Source organism: Puma concolor, chromosome E3 (assembly GCF_028749965.1).
Source record: "Puma concolor isolate L17-30 chromosome E3, mPumCon1.1.hap2, whole genome shotgun sequence".
NCBI lineage: Eukaryota > Metazoa > Chordata > Mammalia > Carnivora > Felidae > Puma > Puma concolor.
Genome location: NC_141682.1, coordinates 2,535,323 through 2,555,548, shown reverse-complemented (window position 1 = coordinate 2,555,548; position 20,226 = coordinate 2,535,323). Strand labels below are relative to the sequence as shown.

General features: G+C 59.3%; 1 protein-coding gene and 1 long non-coding RNA gene across 3 annotated transcripts in view; one reads left to right on the top strand and one right to left on the bottom strand.

Annotated features, from left to right (window-relative positions):
- The window catches only part of GNA12 (G protein subunit alpha 12), a 111,039-nt gene extending 99,621 nt beyond the window's left edge, over positions 1 to 11,418 (top strand). For both annotated transcript variants that reach the window (XM_086691904.1, XM_086691903.1), the window contains 2 exons: positions 6,672 to 6,722; positions 8,009 to 11,418. In XM_086691904.1, the coding sequence (XP_086548030.1) occupies positions 6,672 to 6,722; positions 8,009 to 8,578 (621 nt within the window). In that variant the 3' untranslated portion in view covers positions 8,579 to 11,418. The remainder of the gene's footprint in view (positions 1 to 6,671; positions 6,723 to 8,008) is intronic.
- Positions 11,419 to 11,682: 264 nt separating this feature from the next.
- On the bottom strand, positions 11,683 to 20,195 carry LOC147572856 (uncharacterized). Its single transcript, XR_015245408.1, has 2 exons — positions 18,133 to 20,195; positions 11,683 to 17,850 (listed from the first exon to the last, which is right to left on the bottom strand). It is a non-coding gene; the product is annotated as an uncharacterized LOC147572856 (long non-coding RNA).
- Positions 20,196 to 20,226: the final 31 nt, after the last annotated feature.

The window sequence follows — 20,226 nt, the reverse complement described above, 5'->3', positions numbered from 1 at the left end:
TGCAGGTTCCTTAAGTGCCAGAGCAGGAGGGTGTGACTCTGCATTTGGAACCTCTAAGAACTGGCCAAGCCCCCCCCCCACCCGCCCCTCCCTCACCCCATGGTGTGCGTGCTTTCACATATGGAGAAAAAGAAGATCTAAAATCATGCCCTGGTTTCTTTCTAGCTCATTTTTCTGTGGTGGTCCCTGTGACACAAATGAAGGATTAGATCTGTCGTTTCCAGGCTGGGTCTGTAACCCGTGCTATTCAACTTCCAGAACCGTTTGAGGAATGAGCCCGACAGCTGTTCATTATGCACAGACCGCCTTGGATCCCACACAAGATCACAGTGAGGTGCGGCGGCTGCAATTAAACACCTAGAAAACAAGTGTCCTGACGATGGGGAACCTTCTTACCTTTGCTGATACAGGTGCAAACCATGCAGCCGCTGAGGAACACACTTGGGTGATTCCTCAAAAAGTTAAACACATGGGGCACCTGGGTGGCTTAGTCGGTTAAGCGGCCGACTGAGGCTCAGGTCATGATCTCACATGTCTCACAGTCCATGAGTTCGAGCCCCACGTCGGGTTCTGTGGTGACAGCTTGGAGCCTGGGGCCTGCTTCAGATTCTGTGTCTCCCTCTCTCTCTGCCCCTCCCCTGCTCACATTCTGTCTCTCTCTCTGTCTCTTAAAAATAAATAAGCATTTAAAAAATTTTTTAAAAATTAAACATAGTTGCCATGTGACGCAGAAACTCCACCGCCAGGTGGAATGTCTGCCCCAAAGGACCGAAGACCGGCATCCAAATGGAAACTTGTACAAGAACAGTCACAGCAGTAGCCAGACGCTGGAGGCAGCCCAGATGCCCATCAGCTGACCAGCGGATAAACACTGTGTGGGTCCACGCAGGGGGGCGCTATCCAGCCATAGAAAGGAACAGAGTGCTCACCCCGCCATGACGCGGTGAAACACGATGCCCAGTGGAGCAAGTCAGACCGTTGCTACGAAATACCCAAGATTGGCAAACCCAGAGAGACAGAAAGCTGATGGGTGGTTGTCTGGGAGTGGGGGGTAACCGCTCGTGGGCGCAATTGCCTTTGGGGGTGATGACAGTGTTTTCCAACAAGGTAGAGGTGGTGGTTGTACGTCACCTTGAACGTGCTACATGCCACCGTGTTACGTATGCTTTATTTTTTAAAGATTTTATTACCTTTAAGTAATCTCTGTAGCCAACGTGGGGCTTGAACTCACGACCCTGACGTCAAGAGTCACGTGCTCTACCGACTGAGCCACCCAGGCGCCCGTATATACACTTTAAAGTGGTTAGTTTTCTGTTACGTTACTTTTACCTTAGCAGAAGAAAAAGACAAATCTCAGAGGGGCCTGGCATATTAGAGCGCCACCCTGGGCCTTTCCCTGGGGCCTTAGTCACAGCTGGGAAGGAGCAGCTGTCCCCAGGAACTGGGGTGGGGGACTCAGAGCCTGGATATGGGACGCAAGCCTTGGCACGGCCGGGTGGCCGAGCAGGACCGCCAGCGTGGGCGCGCCTTGGGCCGGCTTCCCGTGCACCTGCTGGTGCTGGGGCAGAAGGGCGAGGCTGCCGGAGTCCAGGAGCCCTGCCCCCACCTGACATGCTGTTAGGTTCATGTCTCTTAGTTTGGTTTCCATTCTGAGGGGTGGATTTTTTAAATAAATTTCGTTTTTAATTATGTAAGATCTCCACTTGGTTCCAAAGCCAGAATGCACTGAGACGTCCCACTCAATGAGCAAATAGTCAGTGTTTCAATTTCCCCACCATTCCTCACACGCAAGGAGACACATCGTACTTTGTGTCTTGCACCTCTTCTCACCAGCCGTGGACCACCGTCCACCCCCCACAGCCGTGTCCAACCCCCTGTGGAGGTCGCCTGCGTTACCCGACCAGCCTTCTGTCCGTGGACGTTTGCGGTCTTCCCAGGCTTTCGATGCTGTACAAGCGCCACAGTGAATCTTTTCCCTGATACAGTAGGATCATAAATTAGCAACAGACACGTCCTAGATTAAAATGGGAGATTTTAATCTCCCAGATTAAAATGAAACCCAGATTAAAATGGGAGAACCTCTGTTTTGACGACACGTATGAATATGGGGTTTTATCTTTGTCCAGAATGCTTTCACGGCTGTGAGATCATTTACTCTCACAAGACCCCGGTGAAGCGTCATAGGCATTCAACTTAGTTAGCAAAGCCGGAATTCAAGATGAGGTTTCCTTTTGGGAATTCATGTTTTGTTTAAGTATTTGTAAAAACCCTCTATTCACACATGTTGTTTGGTCAGCATCTCTGGTAAGCCAAAGTTAAGACTTAAATTGGATATTTGTTAAGTAATGGAAATGAAAATCCGACCCTTGAAATAACTTGTTGTTTTTAACATACAGCAGTTTTAAATTTTGTGTTTGTAATCTGGAGGCACCTGGGTGGCTCAGTAGGTTAAGTGTCCGACTCTTGATCTCGACTAAGGTCACGATCTTGTGGTTCACGAGGTCGAGCCCCACATCAGACTCTGTGCTGACGATGCTGAACCTGCCTGGGAATGTCTCTCCCCCTCTCTGCCCCTCCCCTGCTCACTCACTTTCTCTGAAAAATAGACATTAAAAAAAATTGTGTCTTTGTAATTTGTTATGTTTAAATGAGTAAACTAGTCTCCGGGTCGTCTGGCTCACCGTTGTCAAGTCCTGGATCTCCCAGCACAGTCGATCCCCTGTTAGAACCTAAAGACCAGCTTCCCTGATTCTGGAGCTATAGGAGGGGCTTACGAGTGCCCAGACAGGATTTCAAACTAAAAAGCCACTCACCCCAAGTGAAGATTTGTGTTTTTCTTCCTCCACCCACCTTCATACCTCCTTTGTCCTTTCTCACACCCCAGCCCCAGGGAACCCCCTCCATGCTCTCACCTCCACCTCAGGAAGTACCTCCAGTGGAAGGGTGTGGGTCACGTTGCTGGCAGAGAAACAGGTGTGACCAGTCAACCTGGAATACTGATCTTGTGTTGAAAGAGCTGAGTCCGTTCTCTGGAGATCTTGACTTAGCCGATTGAGGCGGATGGGGCCAGCCGATGTCCGCCGACGGGGACCGCCAGAGCGTGGGCAGGCAGGGGTGCAGGAGGCTGGGTCTGGGTCTGATGATGCCAACAGAAGCTTTGAAGCAGTGGTGAGCCCGCTACATGGGATTCTCGTGCGGCCGGTGTGGGTGATGGGTGCTCCCAGGGAAGACGGTGCAGAAGACAGTCCATCTGCTGAAAATGATCCTTCTCTTTGCGAGGGTGACGTGCCCAGGCCTGCGCACTTTTCCGGCCACATCCGCCTGTCTGCGGCATGGATGCGAGTGTCCCAACGTAGTTCCTTGACACTGATCGCCCCCTCTGCCCGCTCGATCACCAGCATCCCCCCCCCCCCAGACTCATCCAGCGGCTGCTAATAAAAGTGCACATTTTGGGGTGCCTGGGTGGTTCGATTGGTTGAGCGTCCAACTCTCAATTTTGGCTCAGGTGGTGATCCCGGGGTTGTGGGGTGCAGCCCCGAGTTGGGCTCTGTGCTGAGTGTGGAGCCGCCTGGGGATTGTCTCTCCCTCCCTCTGCCCCTCTGCCCTGCTCATACTCCCTCCCTCCCTCTGCTCCTCTCTCCTCATTCTCTCTCTCTCTCTCCCCTGCTCATTCTCTCTCACTCTCTCTGTGAGATTTTAAAAAAACTTTTTTAATGCACATTTTGCTGGGAGTTGGGTCAGGAAGGCAGGCTGATGTCAGATGTATGCCTGGTTGCCTCTGAGCACAACTAATTTATGTTGTTGTATCGAATCCGTGAATCCGTGCCGTCACTAACGAAGAGACTCAGATTTGCAGACCATGAAGAGTTCCGGAAAGCCCGTAAGTTGTCATGTTCTTTTCTTGCCTGACCGTGTTACTGCAGTGGCCATCGAGAGGACCCCAGCACCGTTTTGCCTCGCGTGATGCTCTCTTTTTGTAAAGGCATCGTCTGTGCCCGTCTAGGCTTTGGTAGCAAGTATACGTAGCCTTGGGTCTCTGAGAAATAATCCAGAGGCTGGAAAGCCCAAGATGAAGGCACCAGCAGATTCGGTTTGTGGTGAGACCCCCCCCCCCCCCCGGTTGGTGCAGGAGCATGTGCTCCGGGGGCTCCACCCTGACCACGCACCGGGACCAACGCACCCGCGAAACCCCACCGCCCGATACCTTGACACTGGGGCGTAGATTTCTGCATGCGTATGGTGGGGTGGGAGGCACAGTCTGAGGTTCTGAGTGGCTAAGTCCACGGTAGCACCTCCGCTCCCGCCGCGTGCCGCTTCTCCGAAGGCCTGACTGCTTCCCCGTAGAGTTGGAAATCTGTCAGAAGTTAAACCTGGGCGTCTTCCTGAGCTGGTGCTCTGGGAGCCGCGAGGCCCGTGCAGACGACTGTTCTGTGGGCTGCGTGTCGAGTCCCGTGGCGCACACGTCAGTCTCTGCCGGTAAAACCCCAGGGTCCACACCTGGGCTCCCGCTCAGCCTGGCGGAGTGGCTCCTTGCCGGTTCGAACGAGCCGATTCTCCCGTTCCCTGCTGGCCTCTCGGCCCCCGACAGAGCTCTGTGGACCCTCCGGCCCCCACTGAGACGCGGGTCCAGCTGACCCCGACTCCCCCTCTCGCGTGCGGCCCTCCCCCGAAAGCGTGCGGGTGCCCGACCCTGCGGAGCGGCAGAGCCCCAGATACACCTTGCGTCTTGGAAGGAGTGGGAGGAGGGAGGCACGCGGCAGAGGGAGAAGCGGTGATGGCCCGCGTCCCTTAACGTTGGCGTGCAGGTGGGGTGGCCCCGAGTTCAAGCTCACGGGCGATTTCTCCACCCAGACGTGGGAGACACACCTTCTCAGGTTTTAAATATACTGACCCGTTCGTGTGTCCCCTGGGGCCTCTTCCTTTCCCTCCTGTGCCGTCGGGCTGATCACCTATGTCCCAGGGTCTCCCCAAGACCCTTGTGCCGCAACGACAGAATGTTGGCCGGGACATCTGCATTGCCGTGACCCTCTGCCCAACCACCCCAGGACCCCCGCTCCCGGTGCAAAGTCACGGTGGCAGGCGGGTGCAGACGCGGTGCTGAGTCTTCATAGGCTCTCCTTGCACATCCGGCAACCCTGAGTCGGGGGGCAGCGGGGGCAAGACACACGGGTTTGGGGTGAGCAAAGGAGCGGTCATGAATCAGGTGGGTTTGCGGTCTGTGGCCGCGGCCCCTTCACTGACCAGCTGCTTCCCGTCCCGCAGGGGAGGCGGCGGGATGTGCGGACCGGCCGCCCCGCTCTGCGGTGACAGCTGTCCCCGCACCCAGGCTGGGGTCGATGGGGGACAGAGGCCTGAGGCCGGGGTGTCAGGGAGTGAGTCTCCTTCCTGGAGCTCCAGGTGTATATGTCCCTAGAGCAGAGAGCAGACCGCGCTCTGGCCACACCCTGACCTGAGGAGGAAAACTGCGAATGCTGACCCTAAGCTGTGTGCTGCGTGTAACGCGTGCTCCCGTCCCCTTACAGCACGCACTCTTCTGCGTTCTCCGAGAGGCCGCTGCTGTGCAACGGGAAGGCTGGTTCCCCCTAAAGGAAACGGAGTCCTCGGTGCCCTCCCTGGGGAGACGGTGGGGAGAGGCTCAGATCAGGAGCTGGCCGCTCCTGTCATTTTCGTCTTCTTTCTTTCCTTTCTTCCATAAAGTCACAGGCTCACGCCGTGGTGCCAGCCTTTCTGGTGGTCTTTCCTGGATCGGCCACCTGCTGCGTGGGTGTGGCCATCCACTTCCACACGCCTGTGCAGAACGTAGGCTGAGCTGGGCTTCCCCAGGTGACCCTCCCCGGGCCCGTGTGAGGGAGCGTGTGTGACCCAGCACCGTCCTGGTGGCCTGTCCACCGTGGGGAGGCTGTAGCCGAAGCCCGTGGAAAGCCATGCCCCTCAAGTGTGTGGGACGTGATGCGTTTCCTACATCCCGCTTCCTGGGGGAAGACTGCCCTTCCTCTGTTCGGCGTGGCCTCTAAACACTTCTGAAACAGAGCGTGGGAGGCCCCAGGGTGTGCCGGGAGCTGGAGAACGGTGTCCGTCTGTCTGCGCTGGCCTGCAGTCCGCAGCACGTCCAAGAGTGAAGGGGTCCCCGCTCCTCCACGAACATCCGGACTGCAGGTCCTCCTCATCCCAGGCTGTGCGTCAGGTCGTACAAGCATGGCGAGCAGCAGTGGAGTTTTAGGCCTGTTTCCGGAAGCTGGAAAGCATTTTGTGCCGCACCTGTTCTCTTCAAGAGTCACCCTGTCTGAAGACGTCTGGGGCGCCTCAGGCCACCTCCGTCGGCACAGACTGCTCCCGGGAACGTAGGCTCTGGCTCTGGAGCATCCAGTGTTCGCCCGTGGCAAGGAAGGGATTGGCTGGTCAGAGGGGCCAGCACGCTCCCGTCCCCAGAGTCCAGCGGGAGTGATTTGAAAACAGTCTGAATTTGAATGTTGGGGTCTCGGCGAGAGAAACCGCATTTAAGTTCAGTTGTGTTTTGAATGTGTAAAGACGCCCGTGCACTCGGGGTCTCTCCGCCACCTTCGTATTCGTACAGGGGAAGTAACACTCATGTGACTCTGTCATGACCGTCTAGTTGCCAAATCAGGGTTCGCAACCGGTGCTGACTCACGTGTGTTCTTCCTCCGCGACAGGGTGAATCCGTGAAGTACTTTCTGGATAACTTGGACCGGATCGGCCAGCTGGTGAGTACAGTCCCCACCCGAGAACCTGCGACCCAGAGTTGGGGAGCACGTGGTGAGCCCCGTGATGAGCGGGACTGCCGGGCTCTTAAATCCGCGCTCGGTGTCAGGGCCGACGGCCAGCGAGCGCGTGGCAGTGAGCACTCCCCCTTCCGGTGAAGGACACGCTCACGTTCCCGCCTGCGGACCGTGCTCCCTGCTAGATTTCTGTAAGAAAGCCTTCGCTCTGCTTGCCACAAGGGACATGGCAGTTCTTCAGTAAAACGGAGGGTTTCCTTTAACTTTTTATCAGGGGAGCCTGAGACGTACATAAACACAAATCGTGTGATGCGCCCCCAGGCCCCCGCACCTCCCAGGAAGCCATCTCATCGGAATAGGGCTCCGGAAGTCCTAACCACAGTGCCGCCACTGCTCCCAAGGCACTGGCAGCGTTCCGTAATCTCAGCCGATGGCCGGTGAGCGCTGACACCTGCCCGGGTGTCGTCGTGTGTTCCCCTGGGCGCCGCTTGCTTTAGCGGTTTGAGTCCGCGTCCTCATAAGGCCCGTCCTTCACAGGAGGGCCACGTCACTCCAGTGTCTGTGAAGGTCTCTCCCTCGTCTTTCCTTGTCGCCATTTATTTGTGAGGTCGTTGGATCGTTCCTCCTGCGGCTGTCCCACGTGCGGCTTTGCTGTCCCCTCCCGGCAATGCTACCGAAGACGCCCCTCTGTCCCCCGCACCCCGCGAGCCGGTCTCCGGACCGAGAGGCCTTGGCGGCCCCGTTTGGTCTCTGGCCGGGCCGCCGCCTGAGTGCTTGTGCGGTCGCTGGAGGGTTCAGCGGTGCCGCAGTGTGGTGACCGGAGAGTCACCGTGGTTGCTAAAGACTTCCAAGAATCACATATTAAATATATCGCGGGCGAGATCTGAACAGCATCGCAAAACCTAGATTAAATCGGTTGGCGGTAAGGTCTGGGAACGCGTACGCTCTGGAAGTCAGCAGTCGGAAGGTGGTTGTGGGGCAGAAACCGAAGCGGCGGTCAGTTTCCCGTGGGCACGAGCACAGGTGGGATTGTCAGCTGCAGCTGACGGTGAGGATTCCGGTCACCTGCCTTGCCGGGGAGCCTCTGCTCACGGGAGACAAGCCGCTTGATGCCTTCGCTTCCCTTGCCATGGCCAACGTTGATCTTACCGCTGGAAGTCACTCTGGTGCCTGGTTCAAGTTCTCACGGAAGTCCCTGGGGCTCTTCTGGCCCTCGGGTCCTCACGTTCTGTCTCTCCTGCTAAACCTCTCCCTTCTCCCGTGTTTTACAGAATTACTTTCCCAGCAAGCAGGACATCCTGCTGGCGCGGAAGGCCACCAAGGGCATTGTGGAACACGACTTTGTCATTAAAAAAATCCCTTTTAAGATGGTGGACGTGGGCGGCCAGAGGTCCCAGCGCCAGAAGTGGTTCCAGTGCTTCGACGGCATCACGTCCATCCTGTTCATGGTGTCGTCCAGCGAGTACGACCAGGTGCTCATGGAGGACAGGCGCACCAACCGGCTGCTGGAGGCCATGAGCATCTTCGAGACCATAGTCAACAACAAACTCTTCTTCAACGTCTCCATAATCCTTTTCCTCAACAAGACGGACCTCCTGGTGGAGAAGGTCAAGACCGTCAGCATCAAGAAGCACTTCCCGGACTTCAAGGGCGACCCCCACAGGCTGGAGGACGTGCAGCGCTACCTGGTCCAGTGCTTCGACCGCAAGAGACGCAACCGCACCAAGCCCCTGTTTCACCACTTCACCACCGCCATAGACACGGAGAACATCCGCTTCGTGTTTCACGCTGTGAAGGACACCATCCTGCAGGAGAACCTGAAGGACATCATGCTGCAGTGAACGAGGGCGCCCCCCCCGCCCCCCGCCGCCTTCCGCCACCGCCGCCGCGGCCACCGGCCAGACCTCCCTGGGCCCGGGGTGGGCCTCCCGGGTCTGTGCCGCCGCGCCCGCCACGCCGCCACGCTCCAGGCCCGGGGCCACGGACACTCGGACGATAGCTACTGAACCCGGGGTGTAGTCAAACTACTGAGAATCCAAGGGGTCACTCTGCCATCGGTTCGTGACACCTGGTAACACCGCTCCCTCTCTCTTCACAGAAACCGAATTCCTTTCCTGACACAGTTTCACGAGGACTGTGTGCACGGGGGAGGGGGGGGGCGTGCACACGCCGCGCACACTCGGGAATGACCGGGACACAAACCGGCCGGCCTCGCGGGTGGCTCTTCTCTCTCCCCCGCCAGTCTTCCGTGAGAGACACTAACCCGAGAGCTTTGCCTGACGGTGGTTTGCGGGAGATCGGGGGTCTCCGCGCCCCCTCCCAGAGCAAGCACGTTGCCTTTTAAAACCCCGGTGCCGGCTCGAGGGACCCTGGTCCAGGCACCCTAGATGAGGCCGGGGGCCCCGCGCTGGAGGGTGGGAGCGGGCTCGCCTTAACGCCACACGGCCGGTGCTGGTGATCCGCCCCGCCCTGCTCTGCCCGTGACCTCTGTCCTCCGGTCACCTTCCGATACCTGCACGCGGCCGCGCCCAGGCTCCCTTCCCTCGGAAGGTGGGAGAGCGCTTCCTGCTCCCCTCGGGACTCCTGAACCCCGGTAGGATTCCTGGCGGAGCCTGTGTCAACGCCACGGCTGCCTGGTGAGTCCACCCGCTGGCCTTTCAGGAAGCCCAGACTCTGCAGCCGGAGTCCGAGTTTCTGCCAGCTGCTGCCACCTTGATGCCTTTGGACTGGGACCTGCTCCCGGCTCCGCTCGGACCTTCCCGCGCTCACCAAGGTCTCCTCGTCAATGTGCACATGTCACAAGTGATCACTACCGGACGTGGCTCTCTTCCGGGAGAAGCCAGGAAGGTCTGTCCAGGCCCGCGGGCTTGGACATGGCAGATCTCCTCCCTCCTCCTCCCCCCCCCCCCCCCCCGCCGTGCCCCTACCCACTCACCTTTGCACCGGTGTCTCCCGCTGGCTGTCAAATACACTGCGTCCCAAGCTGGTCCCGCCGTGCGTTCCTCTGATAGAAACGTCTGGTGTGTCAGGACTTTTCCTAGTATTTAGAAGGAAACAGGAAGCTTCCTCTGACTGGCACCACACAGTCACTGTGGCTGAGTAGCACCCGCGAGGCCCCCGTCCCGAGGCTGCCCTGCTCCCGATCCTGTGTCCCTTTTGCGTCAATCCTGGCTCGTTTCCAGCAATCTTGTGGCCTGTGCTGACCCAGGAGGAAGGACAGCAGGACCTGCTCCTGACTCGTCCTTGTCATCAGTGTTCTCAGTGAGGACACCACAGGAAACTCCGTCTCTCTCCCTCTCTTTCTCTCTCCCCCGTCTCCCTCTCTCTCCTTCTCTCTCCCTCTCTCTCCCTCTCTCTCCCTCTCTCTCCCTCTCTCCCTCTCTCTCCTTCTCTCTCCCTCTCTCTCCTTCTCTCTCCCTCTCTCTCCCTCTCTCTCCCTCTCTCTCCTTCTCTCTCCCTCTCTCTCCTTCTCTCTCCCTCTCTCTCCTTCTCTCTCCTTCTCTCTCCCTCTCCTTCTCTCTCCTTCTCTCTCCCTCTCTCTCCCTCTCCCTCCCTCTCCCTCCCTCTCTCTCTCCCTCTCTCTCTCCCTCTCTCTCTCCCTCTCTCTCTCCCTCTCTCTCTCCCTCTCTCCCTCTCTCTCTCCCTCTCTCTCTCCCTCTCTCCCTCTCCCTCCCTCCCTCTCTCTCTCTCTCTCTCTCTCTCTCTCTCTCTCGGTGCTCAAGGCTTTGTGTCCATGTTTGTTAGGGTTTGTGACTTTTTTGGCTGGAAAAAAAAAATTGCTGTTTTTGCACTGCTTCCTGGGGCTCCTCATGAACTGAAGGATGTGACCCAGGGTCAGTGCCGATGACCGTGGCTTAAAGGAAAAGGAGCCGTCTTGGCAGGCTCCCTGGGACGGTCTGGGGTCCTTTCACGTGGCCGCAGGGACCCACCGCCCGGTTCCCAGTGTGGTGGGCTCTCCTCGCCCGTCACTGGGGGACCTCTGCAGCGGCCGCTTGCCAGTGTGGGAGCCACCCCGGCCCCTGGCACCAGCTGGGCATGCACAGGGTGCTCCCGCCCCTTTACCCGGCTGACCGGAAGCGCAGGGGGTGGGGCTGTGCAGAGCTGCCTAGAAGTCAGGGAGGACGCTGGGCCTGGGTCCCTGACCCGCAGGGCCCCAGCCTCCCATGTCTTCCCGGGCCCGGGCTTCCGCTCTTGCTGACCTCGGGGCACGTGGGGAGGTCTCTAAAGGCCCCGGTTCCAAGTTCAGGGCTTCGAGGGGGATCGGAGAAGAAACTATTTGCAAGGCTCAACTAAAACCATTCACGGCTTTCCTACACATAGACTAGTCGTTTTTGTCTCCAAAACCTTCGGCTTTTGTATTTTTTTAATGACACTGTTATCCTTGATTATTGTCTTTTTTTTTGAGTTGTTGGAGAAGCAGGAGATAGTCGTGCCTCATTCTGTTATTGCAAAAATGTAACAATAAACTTCCTCAAAATAAGGTCTTTTCTCCGTGGTGACGCTGTTTACCTAGAAGGACACGTGTAGGTTTTTCCCTGAAACACTCCTCTGTCTGTAGAGAAAGGGTCTTAAAAGATAATGTGTTCTAACCTATGTAATTTATAGAGATGTCTAGTATTCCTGCTCTTGTAACTTTAGTTACTTCTGGGAAAAAGAAAAATAAATCCAAGATCCAAAATCATCTCAAAACACAATGATTAGTTACGGTCATGACCGCCTCACTCGGGCGTCCCGAGGCCAGGCCGACCCGGGCTGGGCGGGATTCCCCTGATGCACGTGCCTAAGGGACAGGGACAATCGGGCAATGGCTCACATTCACGCGTGGCCACGTTAGCCCGGGCCGGAGGGTCTGGTGTGAGGACGACCACCTTCGCCCTCCGGGCGTTCGTTACGGCTGTCCTCCGCATTCAGAGCCCAGAGCCAACAACGCCAATGCTAATTGTACTTCAAGTTTCATTATTTGATAATCGGCTTTTATTTCCAAGACACAACTTCAAAGCCAACCAAAGCGGCTTGTGCACAGAGACGTGTGCGTGTGTGCGCGCAGGGACCTCACATGGTGTGAGTGAGGCCCTGAGTGCCTGTCTGAGAACCCCAGGACCACCTACAGGTGGACGCTTGGCGCGGCCTGAGCCCTGTAACCAGAGGGCGCCAGGGGGACGGGCAGGAGGGTGTTGGTTCCGCGGCCACGACCCCCACGGTTCTGGCTCCAGCCACAGAATGAAGAAACCTCCCGCCGGAGTGATGAGTGATGCCCAGTCGTGGGCACGCTTTGTCACAGGACTGTCCTCCGGAAGGAGGAACCGGGTGCTGTCCAGCGGTCGTGGCCTGGGTAGGCGCCACAGCACCCAGTTACGCGGGAGGGTGGGAGCCCCTCTGCCGAAATGCTGGCTGGGAGCCTGCCGCGTGGTCAGTCACCCGCGGCGGTGGGCCAAGCTCTTTGTGTCCCAGTGTCAACCCTTGTAACCGGGAGGAAGCAGTGATTCTCCGCGCTGGCGCCACGGTCAGAAGCCCCGGCCCAGCCCTCCCCACGGGGCCTGCCCGGCAGGGACCCCATCTGTGCAGAGTCCCGAGCTCCTGGCCATCTCGTGTGCATCCGGGGCTCCGAGCCACCAGACAGATCAGCCGTACCGGAGGCCTTCTCCCGGGCTGCGTCCCGTGTCCCCGTGCGGCTAACCTCGCTGTGACCAGCAGCCCGCCTCTAGAGGAAGCCACGGCAGTGGGCGGGCTGCTCTGGAGAGCGAGGGTGGCCGCGCCTTTCCCCGCGGTGGACAACCTCCCCCGCCCCGCGGCCCGTCTTCTCCACGAGGTACGTCACGTGCGCTCGGCAGCCTCCTTCTGGAACGATCCGTGGGGCTCGCGTGTGTGGTGCCATGTTTCTCTGACTGGGCATCGGGGCTGCCGGTCCCAGTCGGGAGGCGGTGCTGGGTCCGCAGCTTGGGGGTGCCGACGGCCCCCGTGTGAGGCCGTTCCTGAGGCACTGCCGGGCCCTGACGAGAAAGCCGTCGGGTCCCCCGAGGAAGGAGCTGTCTCTCGCCGTCTTCTGCTGGGGAAGGACTTCAGGGCTCTCGAAGCTTGGAGACTGGTAAGCTCAGTAGGGTGTGTTAGAACAGGTGGGTGTGATCTCCGCACCTCGCTGTCCTCTCCAGGTGGAAACGTGCTAGAGAAGGTAACAGGTTACTCCCAGGGGCCCTTCTGTTGCCCGGCTTCCCTCTGCTTCACATCCACGCGGCTCCTTGGAGGCGCCTGTCCAGCCCTGACCATGGTGACCTCTCCTGGGAGCCGCACCCAAAGCCCCCGGGGCTGTTAGAGCTGCATTTTGCAAGTTCGGGGCTTTCCCTAATCCAAGATTGCTGAACTGGTTCCGGGAGGGCTGAGCTTTCCCAAGGCTGTAATCCCAGATCAGGAACAGACAGCTTCTCAAATATCCCGGCAGGTGGACCTTCCCAGAGATTGGTGTCCGTTGTGTTGGGGGGTGGGAATGGGGTGGCACACAGGCCCTGGGGTTCCCGCCCGGAAAGAGACCACAGAGGGCAGTGCGCTGTCCTAGCCGATGGGAGTAGGGGACAGCTAGGACGGGGAGGGGTGCTCTCGGGTCTGACCCTGACCTGCGGCGGCTCCTCCCCCTTGGATCTTCCCAGTTTTCGGCAGAACATCCTAAAATGTCATCGTGGGAGTCTTAGCAGGGACCTGTAGACTTCACACCTGGCTCTCAATGAACGCAGCTCAACCGGAAAATGAGGTTATTTTCAAGTCGGTTAAAGACGTAGTTGTTTCTTTTCAGAGGGTTTTCTTTTTTATGTGCGTGTAACGTGAACCCAAGTGAAACACTAGAGCAGCTGCCCTAGGGTTTCTGAAGGAGCCCGAGTTTCCTCTCAGGCCCATGGGTAAGCAAGTAGCCACCCTGCAGGTGAGGAGGGACCAGCCGTGCCACGGGGCGACCCTGAGCCACAGCGATCGGAGGGCCTCCCTCCTCTAGCCGGGTCACCTTGTCATTAACCGTGAATTCACTTGACGTTTTGTTTGTGAAAGCTGATGTGTTTCCTCCGAGGGCACGTGCTCCCGGCTGTCTGCAGCCCAGCTGGAGTTTCCCTGTGGAACAGGACTTGTGCGAGGGCCTGGGTCCACACGGCCCCCGTGTCGTCTTGTAAGGTGGCGCTCAAGTCGGCTGCAGGGCGATGAAGACCTTGAGCCCCTCAGATGGGAACGCGTACTCCGAGCCCAGTTCTGTCACTTTCTGGCACCAGTGCAGGCGGTTTGCCTCTCCCGGCTGACGTCAGAGTGACCGGCAGGAAGGAAGAGGGACAGCGGGGGTGCGGGCAGACCCTGCTTTGTGACCTATAGTCTCTGTCCTGAAGCCACGGCCAGAGACCGTCTGTCCTGCCGCCGATGGTCCGGGAGCACTTGGGGGCGGCACATACACCCGGCTGTGCCCCCTGCTCCATCCAGGAAGTGACCCCTGCGGAAGCCCCCACAGCACCACCCGTCACGGTGCCCTGGGAAACAGGTCAGTGCCAGCCATCGACAGGAAGCTCTCAGTCACTGGGAGCCTTCAGACCAGCCCGAGGTTCTCTGGGGCTCCCCGACTGGGCCACGCCGTCAGGGGGACGCCTGGGGGAGCCGCACACCTTTCCCGGACCCGCCTGCAGCAGGTGGGTGGAGGTGTCACTGGCCGGTCTGTGGGTGGCGGGTGGAGGCATGGGGGGGACCTCCCGCGGGCAGTCCGTGGCAGCTGTGGCCGTGTTCTCCATCGTCTGTCCTGTTCGGGGTTGAGATCTTATTGGACTCTCAACCGAGCCTGCTTACAAAGAAATTTAAAACGGCTCTCTGGAGGCTGTCTGTCTCTAGAACCTTCGTGAATACCTTTGGACCTTGTTCAGATTGGCAGGTTGTCCCGTGACACAGTACAGCGTTACGTGGCCAGCCGCCCCATGGTTGACCCTGTGCCCCGCGAGCGCCCTACCAGTGCCCCCCGCGTGGCCCCCTTGCTGCGGCTGCTCCCGCCGCTGAGCCAGCGCAGAGGACGCTGCAGGAGGCCGGGGCTGCCGTGACATTCTCGCTGCACCGTTCGCTTGAAGACACCAGCTCTGAGCCCTTCCGGGGTCATTACACACTGAAGGAAGCCCCAGGATGACAGCCACGGGCTCCGTCACGGGCACCGCCGTGAAAGGGCCACGCCGAGCCCGCCCACGGAGGTCCTGGGACAGGCCTCCGTCTGTGAAGACGTGCACCGGGTTAAAATCCTTACCGTGAGGTGTGAAAACGCCCTGTGCGGCTCCGGTGGTGGGCGTAGCACGTTCAGCGTATGTGGCTTTTCTGAGTGTGTTCACGTTTGCCTTGAATGACGTTTGTTTTCCTGGCATGTTGCATCCGCCCCCCCCCCCCCCCCGCCAGCTCCTGCTGCCTGCGGCCGCCACGTGTGACATGTTTAGGATGGAGGGGGCCGTGTGGCCGGGGAACCCACAGTGCGTGTTTAGCGGGGCATCCACAGGCCGCTTGGGCCAAACTGTACTTTCCAGAACCCCGGGCCCCCTCGTGGTTTTGCTGTGGATGAAGTGTGCCTGTCTCGTGCCCGTCCTTCGCCTCCGTAACCCCGGCCCGTCCCCGCTGGCCCGTCGTCCTGCAGGGTGCTGGCTCCCCTGGCAGGAACGCCTCGTACGGCCGGGGCTCCCCCCACGGCACACCGCCATCTTCACCCCTGCCGTTCCACGGGCAGACTTGCTGCCTGGATGGGAGGTGAGCGGGCCGCGGGTGACCGCATTGAACCTCTGGTGTCCAGGCAGAAAAGACGATGTGGGTCACATTAGCGCGAATAGAAATAATGACCCCACCCCCCACCCCAAAAAACGAAACTAGCCTTTTGTTTTCATTCTGTGATTTCATAAAGCATCAACCTTGACCCCAGAAACCTTGGAAACAGGTACTGTGCATTTAGGAACTGAGTCGGTTTGGTAAGTTGGATTTTTCAACCCCGCCGGCAGGGATATTATGAACGTAGAGGTTCCTCGAGGGCGTGTGTGTGGCCAAGGGGACCAGACCCTCCAGGCCTGCCCCCGTGGGCGAGGGCCAGAGCCCCTCGGACACCCAGGGCCGTGTGCACCTGCCGCCCTCACGGCCGGGCGGGCCTCCCACCTTCTAGCAGGAGGGCACGCCTCCTGGATTCCAAGGGTGGGTGTCAGGTGGACCTCACCCTCTGCCCGCAAGGCCTTTTCTTCATTCAGGTTGACAGCATTTATTTGAGAACGATAACGTAACACAGAAGTGGTTCAGCAGATTTGAACTACATGGAAATTTCCCCGCATGGCACAGTTGTCCGGAGCCTTGGCACAGAGATGCCTACGTTCGGGTTGTATGTTTCCCCTTGGCTTCGGGGCTTTTAAAAATAGGAATGATGGCACCCGGCTGGCTTAGTCGAGAACACCACTCTTGGGGGTTGGGAGTTCCAGGCCCACGTTGGGCAAGGAGACTGCTTAAATACAAAATCTTTAAAAAAAAAACACAAACAGTGCCCCTCAAGCAGTTTAATCTGGTTGTGACTGGAGCGGATGTAATCTGGACAAATTTGGTGCCATTGAGAGAGGGCTCCTGGGGACGGGGCCATAGGCTGCAGGGCTCGGGACCCATGACAAGCTGGTGCCGGACCGACAGACAGCGCTCCACCTCCCGAGCCCTGCAGGGAGAAGCCGGAGCAGGGGAGGGCAGGCCCGAGGGCACAGTGAACGAGAGGTAGCGCTGTGGGGCCTCCGCCTCCCGTCCCACTAGGGCTGCCACGTGCCAGCCAGGATGCCACTGTCCCACCTTCGGTGAAGTGTCTCCAGTGGGGTGTTCGGGGGGAGCACCCAGGTCACTCCCAAGGGATGTAGGTAGAACGTGGCTGAGGCCCGTGTGTCCCTCCCTGTATTTTTCCTGCTTGCACACTTAGGCCAAGTGGACGGAGGATGGTGTGTTCCTGCCTTTGACATTAGGCGGCTCCTTTCTGCAGGCTCAGGACCCCACACGGTCCTCTAGCTCTCCTCCTGTGACCCCGTGCGTCCCAGCTCTGGCCCCCCGGCTTCCGTGACTCGCCTGTCACATGCAGCTCCCAGGAGCGTCCCCGCGGGCGGGCCGAGGGACGAAGGCAGCAGGCCCACCGACGGGCCCCCGGTGGGAGGCCGCATCCACGAGGAAAGGTCACAAACAGTCCAGCTGACAGCTCTCTTTTCTGACCCGGTGTGGCGAGAACCAGGAGGTCAGCTTCTGTTGCTGCAACTCTGAAGGTGGGAAATCAAAGTGATGTCGGCCTCAGATGGAATCAAGTGCCCCGGGAGCCCTCTGCTTTGTCGGCCTGCTGTGGCGGCCGGTGAGCGTGTGCCCGCTTGTGCTGCGGCGGCCTCGAGCTGGTGAGCAACGCGCAGCTCCGTGGCCGGCCCCGCTGACCTCAGGCCAGTGAGACACCCCTTACCCGGACTCACAGACATGGGGGAGCAGTGCCGTGAAGCGTGTCCCGGGCACCCGGGAGGAAGCCGTGTCGGCCGTGGCCAGCCGAGGAAGTGGCCGGAGGGAGGGGACAGCGCCCGAGAAGCAGGAGCAGTCAGCGTGGCAGGAGCCCCCGGGGACAGGTGACGCACGGCCACAAAAGGGTCCCGATGGAGATGCGTGGGCAGCAGCCCCGTGGAGTCCCTGACGTGGAACCCGGCCGATGGTGTTTCCAGGGAATTTGGTGGGTGCCCGGGGTCCCAGCAGAGGCGGGGTCACGGATCCCCCCGGGACCATGCCCGTGGCAGGCACGTGGCCCCGGCCGTGCGAGTCGAGGGTTGCCCTGGTCATGACCAGGCGGGATAGCTGGGATTGGACGGAACGCTAGTGACCCCAGGACCTTTCTTGGAAATTGCTTTTTTTCAACAGAGCCCTGACAGGTTTGTTTCCCTTTGCATCTGCAGCCACTAGCGAGTTCAAACCTAAACCTGGGTCATCCCGGCTCCTCCTGCATCAGGGTGCTGCATTCTGTGCTGGGACCGGGTGGCTGCGTGAGCTGTGCTCCAGCTGACCCTGAGGGTCCGCCTTCTCTGCCGGGCTCTCTGAGGGCTGGAAGTTTGCGCTTTCCCTGGGCGTCCTTGAATCCAGTTCCCTGTACCTGTGTAGCCGCCCCACCGTGATTGGGAGTCTCCGGGGTTGGTTGGGCCTCTCCTGGCAGAGGTGACCTCTGAGGCCCGGCCCGGAAGGGTTTCCAGCTCCAGTTTGGGAGCTGCTTGGTGAGGCCCGGACCCTCCTGGCTTTCCCGGGGACGCTCCCGTTCCGCTGGGGACGACTCACCCCAGAGTGTTGTTGGTCACCCACCCAGGCGGCTGCCCAGACCTGCAGGGAGTCAGCCCAATGTGCTGTGGCTGCTGACCCCCACCCTGCCCCTCGGACTCACCTGTGTGCTCCTAGGAAAGAGCCAGAATACAGAAGGTCTGCAGCCTTGCAGTCTCCGGCCGACCCCCGAGCCCAGGTCTCCGGAGGAGGGCAGCATTCTTGCCAGGGTTGTCGAGAATCGAGGAGGATGGAGGTAAGAAAGTCCCTGGGGCTTGGGAGGACTCGTTCGATTGCAGTTTATGTGTAGGAAGGTTGGCGGGTCCTTTCCCAGGTGGATTTGACTCCAGCCGACCCCACCCCCCCCACTGCCTGTCGGGGCTCTGTGCTTGGACCTTGGATGTGGGCGCCCGCACCCCTGGAAGGGTGTGGCCTTTCTTGAACTTGATGGGATCTAAATTTGGACTGAGCTTTAACATTAGCTGCTTGGCTGAGCCATGGCATGTTTGGGGGGTTATTTTTAAGCCCTTCTGGAAATTTTGTTCTTCCCAGAAAGGTCTGAACCAGCCGTCCCAGGAGAACCTACGAACAGGCCCCCCAAGCCTCTCTCGGACCCTGGCAGTGTGTGGGTGGCAGGCGCTCAGGTGGAGAGGCCCAGAAACAGCCAGGCCTTTCCTCCAGCTTCATTAGAACAGTTTTGATGTGTTAATGCCACTTCGAAAGGTGCGGGAAGCAAGCGTTCCTGGCCCCGTCTCACACAGGAACCGCAACGCAGATGATGTCGTGACCCCAGAGTATTTTTAGCTCCCTTCTCGCTCTTGGCCTGGGCCCGCGGGGATGTGTGGGACTCGCGGGGACCTGGGACTGATACGGACCTTCCAGGCAGTACAGTCCACTTGGTGTGTTTATTTAAAAAAAACAAAAACAAAAAACAGCCCAGGCCCTGGCTTCTCAGAAGCCTGGTTTGTAGCTCCTGCGGGTCAGCTCGGGTGAGGTGCTCGGCCGCGCCAGGGCTCGTGACCCGCGACTCTGCGCGAGCAGATGGCGTTCATTACGACCTCCGCCGGAGCCGCCTCCCCTGGGGACCGTCTCCAACTGCTCTCCACCCCCCTCTGCAGTGGTACTAGATGTAGGAAGGAATCTCTGGTCTCGGTGCCTCCAAGTTTTATTCTCCCCACGTTCCCGCCCGCAGCCATCACCCCCATGGCGCATGCTGGGCCCCTGAGGCCCCCAGCTCCCCGAGTCCATCGGTCTGGAGACAGACCTTTGGCAGAAGACGGAAGGGAACGGGAAGCTAGGTCATACGCGGAGGAGGTGATCCCATCCCCCATGGTCTTCCGGACCTTGCCACCACCCTTCAAAGGTAGGACCCAGGGCCCCTCCCCAGGAGCTGGGGTACAGTGAGGGTGATGCTCTGGGGGCCTCCCGGCAGACCCCGCAGCCAGGCCCAGGGACCTGCCTTCCCCCAGGCTGTGTCCCCACTGCAAAGTCCTGAGCTCTAAGCACAGGGTTGGGGCTTTAAGGCACTAAAGTTGGGGGGGGGGGCGTGCTCACAGCGACAGCCCCGGACTGGTCTCCCTCAGGTCCTGGGCCCCCCTCTGCCCACCTGGCTGTTCATCTTCTCCCCGCTTTCCGTCAGGTCCCTCCAGGTCCCAGCGATGCCTCCCAGAAGCCACAACCAAGGCCTGGGGCCGTATCTATGCTGGGCCTTTTGGGGTCTGGGATCCCGCAGCCTAGCCTGGTGTCCAGTTACAAGGAACCTTCCACCCTGTTTGCTTGGGGCAGGGCTGGGGGGGGGGGGGGGGCGGCGAATACTCTGCAACCTGCGTTGTGTTTCGTATTGTACACGGTTTTTGTTAGCCCCCCACGTTGCAGAGCCACCCCCTTGCTTGCCTCCTTCCAGGTGACCATGCTCCTCGGCTGTTGCAACCAGAGGTTTCTCTCCCCGCAGGCCCAGGGGCCCCCTGCTAGTGAAGCCGGCACCGGCAAACGTGGGAACACACGGAAGGATTTCAGATGCGGGAAGCAAAGTTTGACAGAAGTAAACGGGGACAGTTGACCCCCCCGGGGCAGCCGGCCCCCCCACGGCCTCAACACTTGTTAGAACGAGTTGTCAACACCACGGGCCCCTTTTGTCAGAACACCAAGGGTGACGGCAGGCAGAGGTGGTGTCGGGGACACAGCGTGAAAGCCGTGAGTGTGAGAAGGCCCCGCTCTG